Consider the following 17,042-nt stretch of genomic DNA (forward strand, 5'->3'; position numbering starts at 1 on the left):
AACTGATTCCAAAGTAATGAGAGCCAGTACGTGTTGAGCAAAGTTAGCGTCATTTTTGTGCAGCAATTCTTTCTAGCGATTGAACAACCAAACGGCAACGTTGAGAAAACGGATAAGAATGAGGCTCGTAGAGTGACTTTGTGGTTTTATTGCCTCTGTGGAGACAGTGGTCTCAATTTCAAGACATATGTCCGTACATTCGCTGCTAACAGTACATGAAAATTTTTCTAAGCATTACTTATATTTCCAATATCACAAAAGGAAAATATTTTGTGAAATGTTGATAAATATACAAAGTTTGTATAAAAAGAAAAAAAGCAGTGGGTACTCCCGTTAGTAACGAACTATTAGTGTGAACTGTTTATAGAGAAGTAGACAATCTGTTTACTACAACTGTGATTTTGCGTTTCGCCGGAAACGTCATGCACAAGAAGACTATAAGGAGCGGTGAAATTATGTGTACCATATAAATACGTTATATTAGTACTGACACATTTGACCTCTCACACGTATGAATCCGTTCCTTATAACCGCTTTAAATATTACTGTATCTAATTTTTCGCGAGGACGCTGACAAACTCCACTGTTCTTTGCTAAATCATTATTATAGTACAAAGCAGTATTTGTTGTTGAAATATATTTATCCGAGAAATAAGTAACTCATTTCGCCCCATTGGGCATTTTCTGACATACAAAAATATGGCATAAGGGTACCTTTATCGAAAGCACGTCATTACCAGCACAGAAATGTGTAACACCTAACAGCACCTTAGTATACCATCAAGTGGTGACAGCACTCAAATTCTGCGATACCAAGTTGCACAGCCGGAATAATAATAACCGCAAGGAATACACAGATCGCAGATGTTTATCGAAGTCCAGTGGCAGAGTTAGGAATTGTGCATCACAATGTGGTTTACTGTTAAAATTCCGGGAGAATATATTGCTAGAATAGTCATATAGTGTTTTGCTTTCTCCTACGAAAATCCAGACTGAAAGCATTGAGAGTGAAATTCAGTTGATTCCTACTCTTTCCACGTCTTCGCTACCAGAGTATTGAAGGGTGTAAGTTACTGTGGTATACAAAGTACCATCCACCACTCACCATAAGGTGGCTTTCGAGGTATAGAGATAGATGCTTAAAATGACTTGTTACAAAAAAATTTAATGGTGCTGAGGACACGGGCAACCCTGACAGTGGAGAGCAGGGAACTGCGAGCAATAAACTGCTACATTCCAACGCATGCTGTTTGCTGAAAACTATCCGGACAGCCCTATTTAATGCGTAGTTGTCCAGTTGGACAGTATAAGAGAAGGCAGGGAGTATACTGTTGTCGGTAGAGAAGTAGTAACAGCAGATTGCGTCAATCAAGCCATGTCAGTGAATATGAGCGTCGACTGTGATTGGATGTTACTCAAGTAACATATTTATCAGGAACATTTCAACCCGTCTAAAGCTGCCAAAGTCGATGAATGCTGATGATGTGATTGTGAACATGGGACGCGAAGGAACAACAGCTAACCCAAGGTAGGGCAGACCTGCCGGCCGCGGCCGAGCGGTTCTAGGCGCTTCAATCCGGAACGGTCGCACGTTCGAATCCTGCCTCGGGTATGGATGTCTGTGATGTCCTTAGGTTCGTTAGGTTTAATTAGTTCTAAGTATAGGGGACTGATGACCTCAGATGTTGAGTCCCATAGTGCTTAGAGCCATTTGAACCATTTTAAGGCAGAACTCATGCGCTGACGGTGAGTAACTGTCGAGCACTGCAGAGTATAGTTGTAAAACATCGCATGGAATCAGCGGAAGGAATCGCCCGTGAGTTTAAAAGTGCTACCAGTAGTTCAGCTGTCGTGACTGTGCATAGGACGTTAAAAAATATGGGATGATGGTAGAGCAGTTCCTTATAATCCAAACATGTCTCTGGCCATCACTGAGCGATACCTGAGGTGGAATAAAGAGCGACGACACTGGAGAATGGATGATTGGAAAGATTTGGAGTGACGAGGTGAATCAGGCTGCACCTTGTCGCAACCCGATGAAAGGATCTGAGTTTGGCATATGTATGGAGAACCTTAACTGCAATCACGTGTAGTGCCAACAGTGAAGATTGTGTTACGATTATACAGCAGCATCTATGTTGCAGCGGTTTGTGGGCAACAATATTCCTGGAATCGACTGGCGTTCCTAGAGTCCCGACATGAACCCAAAGACACACCTTTGGGATGAGTTAGGACATTCACGTTGTGCCTGCTCTGGGAGACATCCTAAGGAGATATAGAGACACAGTTAGTTAATTTTCTAAGGAAAACCTTTTTATCCAGCCGGAACTGCAGGACTGTTAGTTTGCAGCCACACAATGGTCGATTTGTGACGAAATACGATCGCTGTAATGGGACACAAAGTGGCAACAGCTTGCGATAAGGAACTTTTACAGTAGAAAGATTGCTCTGCTCGCCTCATTTAGCACTGAGAGACTAAATTCGGTCCTCCTTCTTTCCCTTGTTAAATTGATTGTTGTGTTTTTGTATTTCTATAGCATTTATGCACATCCAAGTGCGACGACGTAATCATGTTACGTAAAATATAAATGAAAATTAAATGATGTATGGTGAGAATCATACGCCTTCAGAGAGATAATTTCATTGAATAACAAAGTAATTGAACCTACCGAAACGTCTGTCATCGCCTTCCTATCTCCAGCTAAACACGGTCTCTCCTGAAGATCTTCTGGCAACTGGACTGTGGTTGCATCGGAGATCCAACCTACAGCGGGTGTTTGTCACATGAATTTATAGAATAAGGGACAGGGAGAGGGCCGCAAACACGTAACAAAAAGGCGTAAATGTAATTATACATTAATACAGTGATCGATTAAATACAAGAAAATGCGGGGTGACCTGCACAGAATGGGAGGAACTCAGCCCACAGTTTCGAATTACTGACTGTATTGCCCCTCCACGGAAGTACAAAAAGCCAACAATAAGACAAGAGCAGAATTTTTTTACGAGGAATAAATCTTCGTCTAGCCCCTAGAAAGTCCTAAATTGTACAATGAGAATCACATTTGAGAGATTGTTCAAATTGCTCTAAGCACTATGGGACTTCACATCTGAGGCCATCAGTCCCCTAGACTTAGAACTATTTAAACCTAACTAACATAAGGACATCATACACATCCATGCCTGAGGTAGGATTCGAACCTGCGACTGTAACAGCAGCTTGGTTCTCGGCCACAGCGGACGGCTAAGATACTGTTGGCCGTGATAGATACAAGATATAAAAGCAGAAGACGGCAAGCTTGGCTACTCTTACCACCAGCAGTGGTGTTTAGAGTGCAGTCAGCTCACAGATGAAATGGCGTAGATGTGCAATTATTGCCATCTCTTGAAGCTTTTGCATACCCTCGCAGCGTGACTGGTTTCTTACCGATATGATTCTATCCAAAACTGATTCCAAAGTAATGAGAGCCAGTACGTGTTGAGCAAAGTTAGCGACATTTTGTGCAGCAATTCTTTCTAGCGATTGAACAACCAAACGGCAACGTTGAGAATACGGATCAGAATGAGGCTCGTAGAGTGACGTTGTGGTTTTATTGCCTCTGTGGAGACACAGTGGTCTCCACAGGTAAAAAGTAGCACCCACAGCCAACTTCAGTGGAGAGTTAGCGCTAACCACTACTGCGACACTTGACGCGGAGTTGTGAGGTAAAGCTGACCGGCAGATACGTTGGCTGCTCTGTGGCAGCGCCAGTCGTTCTCCTCCACAAAGGGAACTCACCCTCCGCTGTAGCGTCTCTACAACGCCAAACGTCAGTGTGAAAGAAACGGCTCTTTTCTTCAGTGACATACGGCGTCTTGCGAAGTTCTTATTTGACACTGTGATTGACAGATGTTAAAACTACGTTAACCTCACCACCTGATGGCCTGTATCTCAACGACATATCCGTGGATCCAGAATACACCGAAAATTGAAATTATATAGGAAATTTGCGTATCTAGTTTCCCGACTTATTTAAAATCTACGAAATCGGCCTTTGATTGGTGTCGTCAGGTCTGTAATTTTATCCAGTGCTTGATTGTTCGTGATTGGAATTATTGAGTAATTATGTACCTTCCCCCCATATGAACCATGGACCTTGGCGTTGGTGGGGAGGCTTGCGTGCCTCAGCGACACATTTGGCCGTACCGTAGGTGCAACCACAACGGAGCGATATCTGTTGAGACGCCAGACAAACGTGTGGTTCCTGAAGAGGGGCAGCAGCCTTTTCAGTAGTTGCAGGGGCAACAGTCTGGATGATTGACTGATCTGGCCTTGTAACACTAACCAAAACGGCCTTGCTGTGCTGGTACTGCGAACGGCTGAAAGCAAGGGGAAACTACAGCCGTAATTGTTCCCGAGGGCATGTAGCTTTACTGTATGGTTAAATGGTGATGGCGTCCTCTTGGGTAAAATATTTCGGAGGTAAAATAGTCCCCCATTCGGATCTACGGGCGGGAACTACTCAAGAGGACGTCGTTACCAGGAGAAAGAAAACTGGCATTCTACGGATCGGAGCGTGGAATGTCAGATCCCTTAATCGTTCAGGTAGGTTAGAAAATTTAAAAAGGGAAATGGATAGGTTAAAATTAGATGCAGTGGGATTAGTGAAGGCAGGAGGAACAAGACTTCTGGTCAGGTGAATACAGGGTTATAAATACAAAATCAAATAGGGGTAATGCAGGAGTAGGTTTAATCATTGCAGTCTGATCAGACCAAGGGAGAACTAGGCCTTAGACAGTGCTCCAAGGATCGGTCTGGAAAAGTCGCTCAAGTTTCTAACAAAAAAAAAATGTTTCAAATGGCTCTGAATACTATGGGACTTGTATGAATATCAAGAGCTGAGATGGAAACCCAGTTCTAAGCAAAGAAGGGAAAGCAGAAAGGTGGAAGGAGTATATAGAGGGTCTATACAAGGGCGATGTACTTGAGGACAATATTATGGAAATGGAAGAGGATGTAGATGAAGATGAAATGGGAGATACTATACTGCGTGAAGAGTTTGACAGAGCACTGAAAGACCTGGGTCGAAACAAGGCCCCCGGAGTAGACAACATTCCATTGGAACTAATGATGGCCTTGGGAGAGCCAATCCTGACAAAACTCTACCATCTGGTGAGCAAGATGTATGAGACAGGCGAAATACCCTCAGACTTCAAGAAGAATATAATAATTCCAATCCCAAAGAAAGCAGGTGTTGACAGATGCGAAAATTACCGAACTATCAGTTTAATAAGTCACAGCTGCAAAATACTACCGCGAATTCTTTACAGACGAATGAAAAAACTGGAAGAAGCCGACCTCGGGGAAGATCAGTTTGGATTCCGTAGAAATGTAGGAACACGTGAGGCAATACTGAAATTACGACTTACCTTAGAAGAAAGATTAAGGAAAGGCAAACCTACGTTTCTAGCAATTGTAGACTTAGAGAAAGTTTTTGACAATGTTGACTGGAATACTCTTTCAAATTCTAAAGGTGGCAGGGGTAAAATACAGGGAGCGAAAGGCTATTTACAATTTGTACATAAACCAGATGGCAGTTATAAGAGTCGAGGGGCATGAAAGAGAAGCTGTGGTTGGGAAGGGAGTGAGACAGGGTTGTAGCCTGTCCCCGACATTATTCAATCTGTATATTGAGCAAGCAGTAAAGGAAACAAAATAAAAGTTCGGAGTAGGCATTAAAATCCATGGAGAAGAAATAAACACTTCCAGGTCCGCCGATGACATTGTAATTCTATCAGAGACAGCAAAGGACTTGGAAGAGCAGTTGAACGGAATGGACAGTGTCTTGAAAGGATGATATAAGATGAACATCAACAAAAGCAAAACGAGGATAATGGAATGTAGTCGAATTAAGTCGGGTGACGCTGAGGAATTAGATTAGGAAATGAGACGCTTAAAGTAATAAAGAAGTTTTGCTATTTGGGGAGCAAAATAACTGATGATGGTCGAAGTAGAGAGGATATAAAATGTGGACTGGCAATGGCAAGGAAAACGTTTCTGAAGAAGAGAAATTTGTAACGTCGAGTATTGATTTAAGTGTCAGGAAGTCGTTTCTGAAAGTATTTGTATGGAGTGTAGCCATGTATGGAAGTGATACATGGACGATAAATCGGTTGGACAAGAAGAGAATAGACGCTTTCGAGATGTGGTGCTACAGAAGAATGCTGAAGATTAGATGAGTTGATCACATAGGTAATGAGGAGGTGCTGAATAGAATTGGGGAGAAGAGGTGTTTGTGGCACAACTTGACTAGGAGAAGGGATCGGTTGGTAGGACATGTTCTGAGACATTGAGGGATCACCAATTTAGTATTGGAGGGCAGCGTGGAGGGTAAAAATCGTAGAGGGAGACCAAGAGATGAATACACTAAACAGATTCAGAAGGATGTAGGTTGCAGTAGGTACTGGGAGATGAAGAAGCTTGCACAGGATAGAGTAGCATGGAGCTGCATCAAACCAGTCTCTGGACTGAAGTCCACATCAACAACAATTATGTACACTTTCTTTGTAAGGTCTGGACAACAGTCACAGAGGCCTCTCCATGTGTGTGTGAAAGACTGTGGAAATGTCTCACGTTTACGCTAATACGGTAATAAGGGATCTTTAATAAAATGTTTAGTACCGGAGAACCCTGTGTGTAATCAGCAGTAGTAGATTATGCATTGACACTGGGATACCACCAAACTAGATTCTACAACACTGATATTTTCTATTTGACAGCGACTTACTGTCGTAATATTGATGTAACGTCTTAAATGCTGTGGCTAGGAAGCAACCATACTAATAGTTCCTCACGGGTCCGCAGACAGAACCAGCTTACGATTTCACTGGGTACGCTCTCTGGCAGAATTCTGTGCTGGGATACGCAAGTATGGTTACGTCCTACCCCTTGCCTGTTTTCAGCTGAATCCTTCAAACCGCTCGATATGACATAATGACTGAAGATTGCTTGTTTTCCGTTTCTTCTTTCGAATTTTATTCTGGAATTATTTTGTACGCTTCAGATGATCTTGTTGTTTTGGGTCTCTGTTTGTACGCAGACGTTCACTAAATGAACTTAGTCGTCATTAGCCATTCGGAACTGCCATTGGTTTCGCCGTTCAGCATGTCACTGCTTACCGAATGACACTTAAGTTTCTTCCACCTAAGTCGAGTACGATAGTAAATAAATTTTAATTATTATTTCTTTCCGTGTTAAACCTTTCAATAGCGTTTTTTTCGGAGTAGAAGAAACTAACGTACTGTTGTTTTAATTAGTGTCGTAATGAGAAGAAGCATAACGAAAAAAGAAATCTCCCAGCATTTCGTTTTCTAATACGGGGAATGGTGGTTCAAATGCCCGAGGCAGTATTCGAACCTGCGACCGTAGCGGTCGCGCGGCTCCAGACTGTAGCGCCTAGAACCGCTCGGCCACTGCGGCCGGCTTGCACGGTATTCTGTAACGACGGCGGCACATGAACAGTTTACAAGCTTAGCCATTCCGGAAATGCTTCGACCCTTAGCCTGAAAGCCAATGATCATACCCTATTGGACGTCAGATAAATAGTTCGGTTTCCTCAGTACGACAACGACCAACGACCGCACTGTTTTCTGCGCCTCCCCCTGCCCCCCCCCCCCCCCCCTGCACCACGCCCCCCAACCACAAACCACCCAACCTCACCCCACTACCATCTGTGAGTGGTTATTGTACGTTGACACTGAACATCGGTGGTGAGTACAATAGCTTACTCCTCCATGTATACGCTTTTATTGAATGATCGATTTGGAGACCACACGTATGGTGTTCAGATATATCTGTACTCACAGTAAAAACGTTTTCAAGATTACATGGGTCCATACATATACAACGTAACATTATAACTTGTTAAGTATACGTTGTAAAGGAAGCACGACTATGAATAATGGCAGTGTGAATCAAACAAGATAGTGGCTGTTAATTTATGAACCCCTTCTTTATTTCATGCCGTTTCCAGTGGTGCATACTAATATTCACTATTCGAATGTGTAGCCTACGGGCATAAATAGTTTTCATTACACCTTAGTATTCTTCTCGAATTAATATTTATTCTGGTTAGTGTAAATGTTGATATCAATAAACTGAGTTTTAACAATGTGTAGTAATATATATATTTGAAGACAGAGAATACTACTTACTTAGTATTTTCTATAACTAATTACTATTCCTATATATTATGATTTCAACACATGACCTCTGTACAATCTTAGAACAGGTGTAGACGTATACTTTACAAGAAATAATGTTAAGTTTATATATATTGACCTACATGATCTTGAAAAAAGTTTTTATTATGTGCACAGGAAGATACGACACGAAGTCTCTAAATCGATCGTGCAATAAAAATTTTGAAACCGTAACTGCAACTTGAGGGTGTTTGATTTATTATTTATGCTGTACTTAGCTGTGTTATCAACATCAGCTATGATGGGTAATGGAGACAAGTTACTGTATCGTCATAGTTTCTGAGAATGTTCAAAAAATGGTTCAAATGGCTCTGAGCACTATGGGACTTAACAGCTGAGGTCATCAGTCCCCTAGAACTTAGAACGACTTAAACCTAACTAACCTAAGGACATCACACACATTCATGCCCGAGGCAGGATTCGAACCTGCGACCGTAGCAGTCGCGCGGTTACGAACTGAAGCGCCTAGAACCGCTCGGCCACCACTACGAGAATGTCTCCCGTGGTAGGAAATGAAACGTTAGATTAAGGAACATGTCTAAGACTCACGAAACTAATGTAATAAAAATTACAGAAACTGGACATGAAGTTCTGCATTGTAAAATCTCCTGTTTTGTCAGATCTTGTATTATCTCACATATGTCGAATGTTTTACATTCGTTATTACGTTTCTGTGGTTTTGTAGCTTGTTTATGTAGTGTTAACACCTAGCGCAGAGCGATGGTGCAGTGTTGCAGAGTAGGTCGGTGTTGCAGGTGCTGGAGGCGCGCTGGCACGACGACGAAGCGCTGCTGTCTGCCGTGGCGGTGGCTGCCTGCTCGCTGCTGCTGGTCGCCTTGGCAACCGCTGCCTCCATCCTCCTCTGGAAGTAGGTGGCCTCGCCTCGCCTCTCAGCCGCGACTGCGCATGCGCCTGACAGAACCTCCCCACGGCGCGCAATTACTGTACCGAATCCTGCCGCTGAGAGCGACTCAGCCGCTGTTTAGCTGCTAATATCCTGCGAGGTCGCACGCACAGATAGAAGCTCCTACCAGGTTCCGGGTATGAGTGTAGAAATCATGACATGGTACTGTCTCTGTCGGGTCCGATGTTGTCATTGGATGACGTTACGATTCCTACGCCGCGAGAATTGTTAACGAATCCGGCGAAAATAATCTGTGTAACAATCAGTCGTTCCTAGCAGGACTGGGACCACACTGTAACGCTGTTTTATTATTTTAGGGAAGGCTTTCACGGCCAGAGTCAGTTGACATAAAAGCATTCTGAGTGTGGTACCGCGTCATATTGTAAAAAAGTATACTGGATACGTTTAGGTCACGGTTGCAGTGGCCTTCTTCTGGTTATGCTGGTATGTTTTAGCTGAGCAAAGTCACTTAAATTTTGTTATTACAGCTCACTGAGCATGGCATTACGTCACAGTTTTATAAGTCCATTACAGTGATTGGTATCTTGGCAGAAGGAGCGAGAACTTCATCCCTTTCAGACCATCTGGTTACAATTGTGTACATTAAATTTTACTGTGTCATAACGGCAACAGCAGTTTTTTTTTTCCAATGGGAACCTGAGGTACACATTTGTGAATGAATGCTCAATCTTTTCATCATGTGCAAGAGATGCCAACTGTTGGGCATCACTATGAAAATATGAGCAAGACAAAGTAACAGTGCTCAGCAAGTCGTGACCATCAGAATACACGGATGTGGTTGGTTCCACTGTATAATTGAACATTTTTATTGGTCTTTGCATTGTAATTCTTGAATGATCATTTTGCTATTTATTACAAACGAGAATATTTCCTAGCTAGTTTGGAACGTCTCCTTAGAAAAATTAATGAATTACTGTACTGATAAACCTCTACGCTATTTGATTTTCAAACAGCTGAGCAAAACTGAACGTACTCAGACATTACTCTCTTTACTTATTCAGATCAACACTAAACTAACACACAATATTTTTAGCGCAACGCAACCTGACATTCAATAATGCCTACAAAAGAATGGCTCTGACCAACAATAACCTATACCTTTCATGAATCACTTACCTCACAAAAATCTTCATTACTCGAACTACTGCAAAACAGCGAGCGCCAATACTGCCAGCTAAATAAAAGATTCTAACTACTGAAGGCACTAGCTACTGATAGGCATACTAAGCAAATGAAAGATTTTGATAGAGAATAAACAATGTGTTCAAAACCCATAATATATATATATATCAGTTCACGATATCCAGTATTACAAATTTACTCTTTCTGGCGGACACACGTCCAGATCGTCTGCTCTTAAAATTCTGCCATCTCTCTCCCCACATCCACCACTGCTGGCGGCTCACCTCCAACTGCGCAATGCTACGCGCTGTTCACATCCACTGCCCAGCACTACAATAGCAATATTGCAACAATGCAGACCAGCCACAGACTTCACACAGCACAGCCAGTGATTTTCGTACAGAGGGCTACGTGCGTTACCAACATAAAAACCTAAACAGCCTACTTACATGTTGTGTTAGTCCAAAAATAACGAAAAGTGTGATGTCATCCACATGGGTGCTAAAAGGAATTCGTTAAACTTCGGTTACACGATAAATCACTCAACTCTAAAGGCCGTAAATTCAACTAATACCTAGGAATTATAATGACGAACAAGTTACATTAGAAGGAACACATAGAAAATGTTGTGGGGAAGGCAAACCAACGACTGCGTTTTATTAGTAGGACACAGGAAATTTAACCCATGTACTAAGGACACTGCCTTCACTACAATTGTCCATCCTCTTTTAGAATACTGCTGCATGGTGCGGGATCCTTACCAGGTAGAACTGACGGAGTACATCGAAAAAGTTCAAAGAAGGGCAGCACGTTTTGTATTACCGCGAAATATGGGAGAGTGTGTCACTGAAAGGATGTAGGATTTGGGCTGGACATCACTAAAAGAAAGGCGTCTTTCATTGCGACGCAATCTTGTCACGAAATTCCAGTCATCAACCTTCTCCAAATGCGAAAATATTTTGTTGACACCGACCTACATAGGGAGAAACTATCGCCATAATGAGAGAAGGGAAATCAGAGCTCGTACGGAAAGGTATAGGTGGTCGTTCTTCCCGCGCGCTATACGAGATTGGAATACTCTAGAATTGTGAAGGTGGTTCGATGAAACCTCTGCCAGGCAGTTAAATGTGATTCGCAGAGTATCCATGTAGATGTTGATAAATTGAAGCTGAGTCTACGAAATATGTTTTGAAAATGGGTAAATATTTTTGAATAAATTGTACATCTAAAATCGTTAAAAAAATCAGCTAAGCGCATTGGCATATAAATAAAAATTGTTCTACCCCCCCCCCCCCCCAAAAAAAAAATCATCTATGGATAAGGTGTCTGTTCCTTCGGACGTGTCCGGAAGAACAGGCACCATATCTATAGACTTATATACCAGGTGATCAAAAAGTCAGTATAAATTTGAAAACTGAATAAACCACGAAATAATGTAGATGGAGGGGTAAAAATTGACACACATGCTTGAAATGACATGGGGTTTTATTAGAACCACCTCATATTGCTAGACAGGTGAAAGATCTCTTGCGCTCGTCGTTTGGTGGTGATCGTGTGCTCAGCCGCCACTTTCGTCATGCTTGGCCTCCCATGTCCCCAGACCTCAGTCCGTGCGATTACTCTCTTTGGGGTTACCTGAAGTCGCAAGTGTATCGTGATCGACAGTCATCTCTAGGGATGCTGAAAGACAACATCCGGCGCCAATGCCTCTCCATAACTCCGGACATGCTTTACAGTGCTCTTCACAACATTATTCCTCGACTACATCTATTGTTGAGGAATGATGGTGGACATATTGAGCATTTCCTGTAAAGAACATAATCTTTGCTTTGTCTTACTTATGCTAATTATTGCTATTCTGATCAGATGAAGCGCCATCTGTATTTTTTTGGTTCTAATAAAACCCCACGTCCTTCCAAGCATGTGTATCAATTTGTACCTCTCTATCTACATTATTCCGTGATTTATTCAGTTTTCAAATTTATACTGACTTTTTAATCACCCGGTAGTTCTCGCAGTACCTTCTTCTTCTTCTTCTTCTTCTTTTCTTCTTATGTGCGTATGCACACACATTACCCCAACTCTTACGGGACTTGGTAAGAATGTCTTCCACGAGTAATGAGTCTGTTGGGTAGGGACACTACGAATGTAGTGTGGACATAGAAGGTGAGAATGTGGGTCTCGCCGGAGGCGCGCGCTAGATAATCCCTGCAGTCGCACTATCCTCTGTGCCCTCGGTGGCTCAGATGGATAGAGCGTCTGCTGTGTAAGTAGGAGATCCCGGGTCGAGTCCCGGTCGGGGCACACATTTTGACCTGTCCCCGTTGATATATATCAACGCCTGTCAGCAGCTGAAGGTTTTAATATATAATTATAATTCAGAAGAAATTCAGGTCTGAAAGGGTTACTGTAATAGTTTACTTCGGTGGAGGGAGTGGGGACCTAATGTGGTCCATTGCTTTTAGTATTCTGTGCCATGACTGGTGATCATGAGGCGCGGGCTCCCGTTTTCGTTCTGTTGGACGCTGGCCGCTGGGCCGCTGTAACTGGCCGGTAGCGCTAGTGTCACGTGTTGTTGGTGCGACCTGTTGCGACATCTACAATTGTGCTACAAGTGCCAGATTTCACGCATTACTCTCACGATGGAAGTGGTCGACTGTCTTCACTTAAAGACTGAGAGCGGCGGCGTATGCGTAGATTTGTCAGTGCTAGCACACAAGCAACACTGCGCGAAATAACCTTAAAAATCAATGTGGGACGTACGACCAACATATCCGTTAGGATAGTGCGGTGTGATGTAGTATTGATGGGCTATAGCTACAGACGATCAGCGAAAGTGCCTTTGCTGACAGTACGAGATCGCCTGCAGCGCCTCTCCTGCGCTCATGACCATGTTGGTTGGTCCTTAGACGAATGGAAAACTGTGGCCTGCTTAGCTGATATCCGATTTCAGTTGATAAGAGATGATAGTAGCGTTCAAGCGTTGCGCAGTCCGCACGAAGCCTTGGACGCAAGTTGTCAACAAGGCACTGTGCAAGCTGGTGGTGGCTTCATAATGGTATGGACTGTGTTTTCATGGAATAGACTGGGCCCTCCGGTTCAATTGAAGCGATCATTGACTGGAAACGGTATGTTCGGCTACTTGGAGACCATTTGCAGCGATGGAATTTTTATCGATCACAGTGCGCCACGTCGCTGGGCCACAGTTGTTCGCAATTCGTTTTAGGAATATTCTGAGTAATTCAGGAGAATAATTTGCCAACCCAGATCACCCGAAATGAATCCCATGGAACATTTGTGGGACATGGTCGAGAGGTAAGTTCTTGCACAAAATCCGGCACCGGCAGTACATACGCAATTATGGACTGGTATAGAGGTTGCTTGGCTCAATATTTGAGCATGGGAGTTACACAGAGACTTGTTGAGTCCATACCACGTCGAGTTGCTGCACTACGCCGGGCAAAAAGAGATGCGCACGATATTGGGAGGTATCCCACGACTTTTGTCACCTCAGTGTAAAGTTTTCGCTACACCTGAAAAAATGTTAGCTGTCTACCACCTGTGCAGATCAATGGAATGGTCGTTCGGTCTCTGCACCCAGAAACCCACAAACAATATGCGTCATTACGAGTAAAATTCCTTTCATAAAAAGACAACAATGTATCGGGAGACCTCTCGAAGGACACAAAACAGAAATGAATGGAGAATTGTTGGGAACAAGGAAGTGTGCAGCCATTTAAATGATGTCTCAATATAACTGCGAATTGTAAATGACTGCTGCTATGCTAATGTTGGTGATAGTGTTGATGAAGACAAAAAAAAAAAATGGGAATGAAGCCTCTTCCTTCTTTGCAGTGCGTAGGGGAACGATGCGGGAGACCCGCACCGCTTTACTAGGCGAGGTCCTAGTGGAGGTGGTTTGCCATTGCCTTCTTCCGACCGGGATGGGGATGAGTGTAATGATGAAGACTACACAACAACACCCAGTCATCTCGAGGCAGGAAAAATCCCTGGCCCCGCAGGGAATCGAACCCGGGACCCCGTGCTCGGGAAGCGAGACCACGAGCAGCGGACGATGAAGACTAAGCTGATAATAATAATGATGATGTGAAACTTATGGTTTTGATGTTGATGGTGAAGTTGTTGATAGTAGTGGTGATGTGAAGTTCTACATAATATGTTGATCTGCATCCACATAGGTTTTCTCGTTATGGGTACGACGTGTTTTTAGACCTCAGCCTATATGTCTTATGCCGGCCGTGGTGGCCGAGCGGTTCTAGGCGCTTCAGTCCGGAACTGCGCGACCGCTACAGTCGCAGGTTCGAATCCTGCCTCGGGCATGAATGTGTGTGATGTCCTTAGGTTATTTAGGTTTAAGTAGTTTTAAGTTCTAGGGGGCTGATGACCTCAGCAGTTAAGTCCCATAGTGCTCAGAGCCAACCATATGTCTTAGCCAGATTTGATTATTTTAGGATTTTTTTTTCCAGCAGTCTCTAGCAGATATACTGCTGTTAATGCCGTCTTCATCAACCAACTGCGAGAGTACTGCATTTGAGCTGTTCATCTTTGTGGTCTAAACACTAACAGCGGCTCGGCAACGGCACCAGGCAAGCAGAATTTAATAAGCAGCCCCGGCGAGGAGCTCTCGACACAGTCGTTCTGCGTAAGGGGCGGAAAGGGGAGCTAGTATCCAATATCGGGACTGGCTGGCTGTTGGGGCTGCGGCCGCCCCTTCCGCTCCCCCCACCGCCGCCCTCCCCGCACCACCTTTGAAAGGCCGGCCACCTAACCCCGGAGCTGGTGGGGCGGTCCTACTGGAAGACGTCTCCGCCGGCTGATCACATTGCAGGGATCAAAGGCTTGGCGGGCCGCGGTCGGTAACTCGATGAGCTGCCGGCGACTTGCTCACCGTGTAAAGTTGCCGCCCAGCCAGCCGTCGCCGCCACGCCCCCGTCCTCAAACCTCTCCCACAAAGGGGCAGCACGCGGTTTCGGCGAAGGACAATACTCGCAAATTAAGAAACACACCGAGACGGCGACTGTCTCTGGATCGATTAGATCTGCTAATGTCACTGCAGTTTATTGTTCGCACAATAACTTAGTCTATACTTGAAAAATGAGACAGCATTGGTCGTAAATTTTTTACTATTGCAAAATCGATTTTCTGTCACTGAGTGACCATCTTCAGTGCTATATTCTATAACTTAAATTGGGATGCACTGTTGTCACTAAGCTTACGGCAATCACATAGACTGGCTCAGTCTATGTGATTGCCGTAAGCTTAGTGACAACAGTGCATCCCAATTTAAGTTATTGAATATAGCACTGAAGATGGTCACTCAGTGACAGAAAATCGATCTTGCAATAGTAAAAAATATACGACCAATGCTGTCTCTTTTTTCAAGTATACCTGTTATCTGGTTGTAGTGCACAAGACAACATGGATTCGCCAATCAACAACTTACAGTCTGTAATAGTAACGGTCCTGACCGAAATGTTTATTACAAATTAAGAACCATGTGTCAATGTTAATCGGTTTCGATCATTTCTAGATAATCATGTATCATTCACTGAGACGACGAGCGGAGCACTGAAATGTGTCGGAAGACAACACCGGCAACTGGGCAGTGTCAATACTGCAAGAAACGTAATAATCATAAAATTCACATGTGGTATAGATGCCTATAGATTCTTTCGTATACTCCTCTTTCGAGAAGGGCCTACTTTCAATGCAGATCGTAAGACAAAAGGTTCAAATGGCTCTGAGCACTATGGGACTTAACATCTGAAGTCATCAGTCCCCTAGAACTTAGATCTACTTAAACCTAACTAACCTAAGGACATAACACACATCCATGCCCGAGGCAGGATACGAACCAGCAACCGTAGCAGTCGGGCGGTTCCAAACTGAAGCGCTTAGAACCGCTCGGTCACACCGGCCGGCAATCGTAAGACACGTCGAACCAAGTATTACGAGAATCTCCCACAGCGACTGGCAGTGAAGTGAAAGGCGTTGGCTTTGCTCAGTGGAAGTGCCGAAACACTGGGAGCAGACAGTGCGGGTATAGTTGTTACCATAGGACGATATTGAGCGAGTACTGGGACAAATGAGTGCAGGGTGACACTTTTAAGTACTTATTAATTAGCTTCATACAACAGTTGAAAAGTAAAACAGTAAAATAATACTTCTATGCTAGAAACCAATAAATAAATTACATTAAACAGTCATACATTTAAATAAAATTTATTTTCACTAAATGAGCGTGTAGTCTGCTGATAAGACGCCACCGAAAGTTCTACTAGGCCATCCAGTATACACTGAACTGACAGAAGTCGTGGGATAACGATATGCACATTTACAGATGGTGGTAGTATCGCGTACACAAGGTACAAAAGGGCAGAGAACTGGCGGAGCTGTTATTTGTAGTCAGATGATTCATGTGAAAAGGTTTCCGAAGTGATTATGGCCGCACAATAGGAATTAACAGACTTTGAACGCGGAGGTGTAGTTCGAGCTAGACGCGTGGGAAATTCCATTTCAGAAATGGGAATTCAATACTAAGAGATCCACAGTGTCAAGAGTTCCGAGAATACCAAACTTCAGGTATTACCTCTCACCACGGACAAACTAGTGGTCGACTGCTTTCACCTAACGATCGATAGCATCGCTGTCAGTCAAGAAACACCGTGCGAAGTAACTGCAGATATCAATGTGGCACGTACGACGAACGTATCCGTTTGGACAGTGCGGCGAA

General features: G+C 43.6%; 1 protein-coding gene across 1 annotated transcript in view; it reads left to right on the plus strand.

The window, feature by feature from the left end:
* The window catches only part of LOC124796042, a 184,276-nt gene that overhangs the window by 119,213 nt on the left and 48,021 nt on the right, over positions 1–17,042 (plus strand). Inside the window, exon 4 of the mRNA XM_047260128.1 lies at positions 8,997–9,109. Within this exon, the coding sequence (XP_047116084.1) occupies positions 8,997–9,109 (113 nt within the window). The remainder of the gene's footprint in view (positions 1–8,996; positions 9,110–17,042) is intronic.

This window comes from Schistocerca piceifrons, chromosome 4, assembly GCF_021461385.2.
Source record: "Schistocerca piceifrons isolate TAMUIC-IGC-003096 chromosome 4, iqSchPice1.1, whole genome shotgun sequence".
NCBI classification, from domain to species: domain Eukaryota; kingdom Metazoa; phylum Arthropoda; class Insecta; order Orthoptera; family Acrididae; genus Schistocerca; species Schistocerca piceifrons.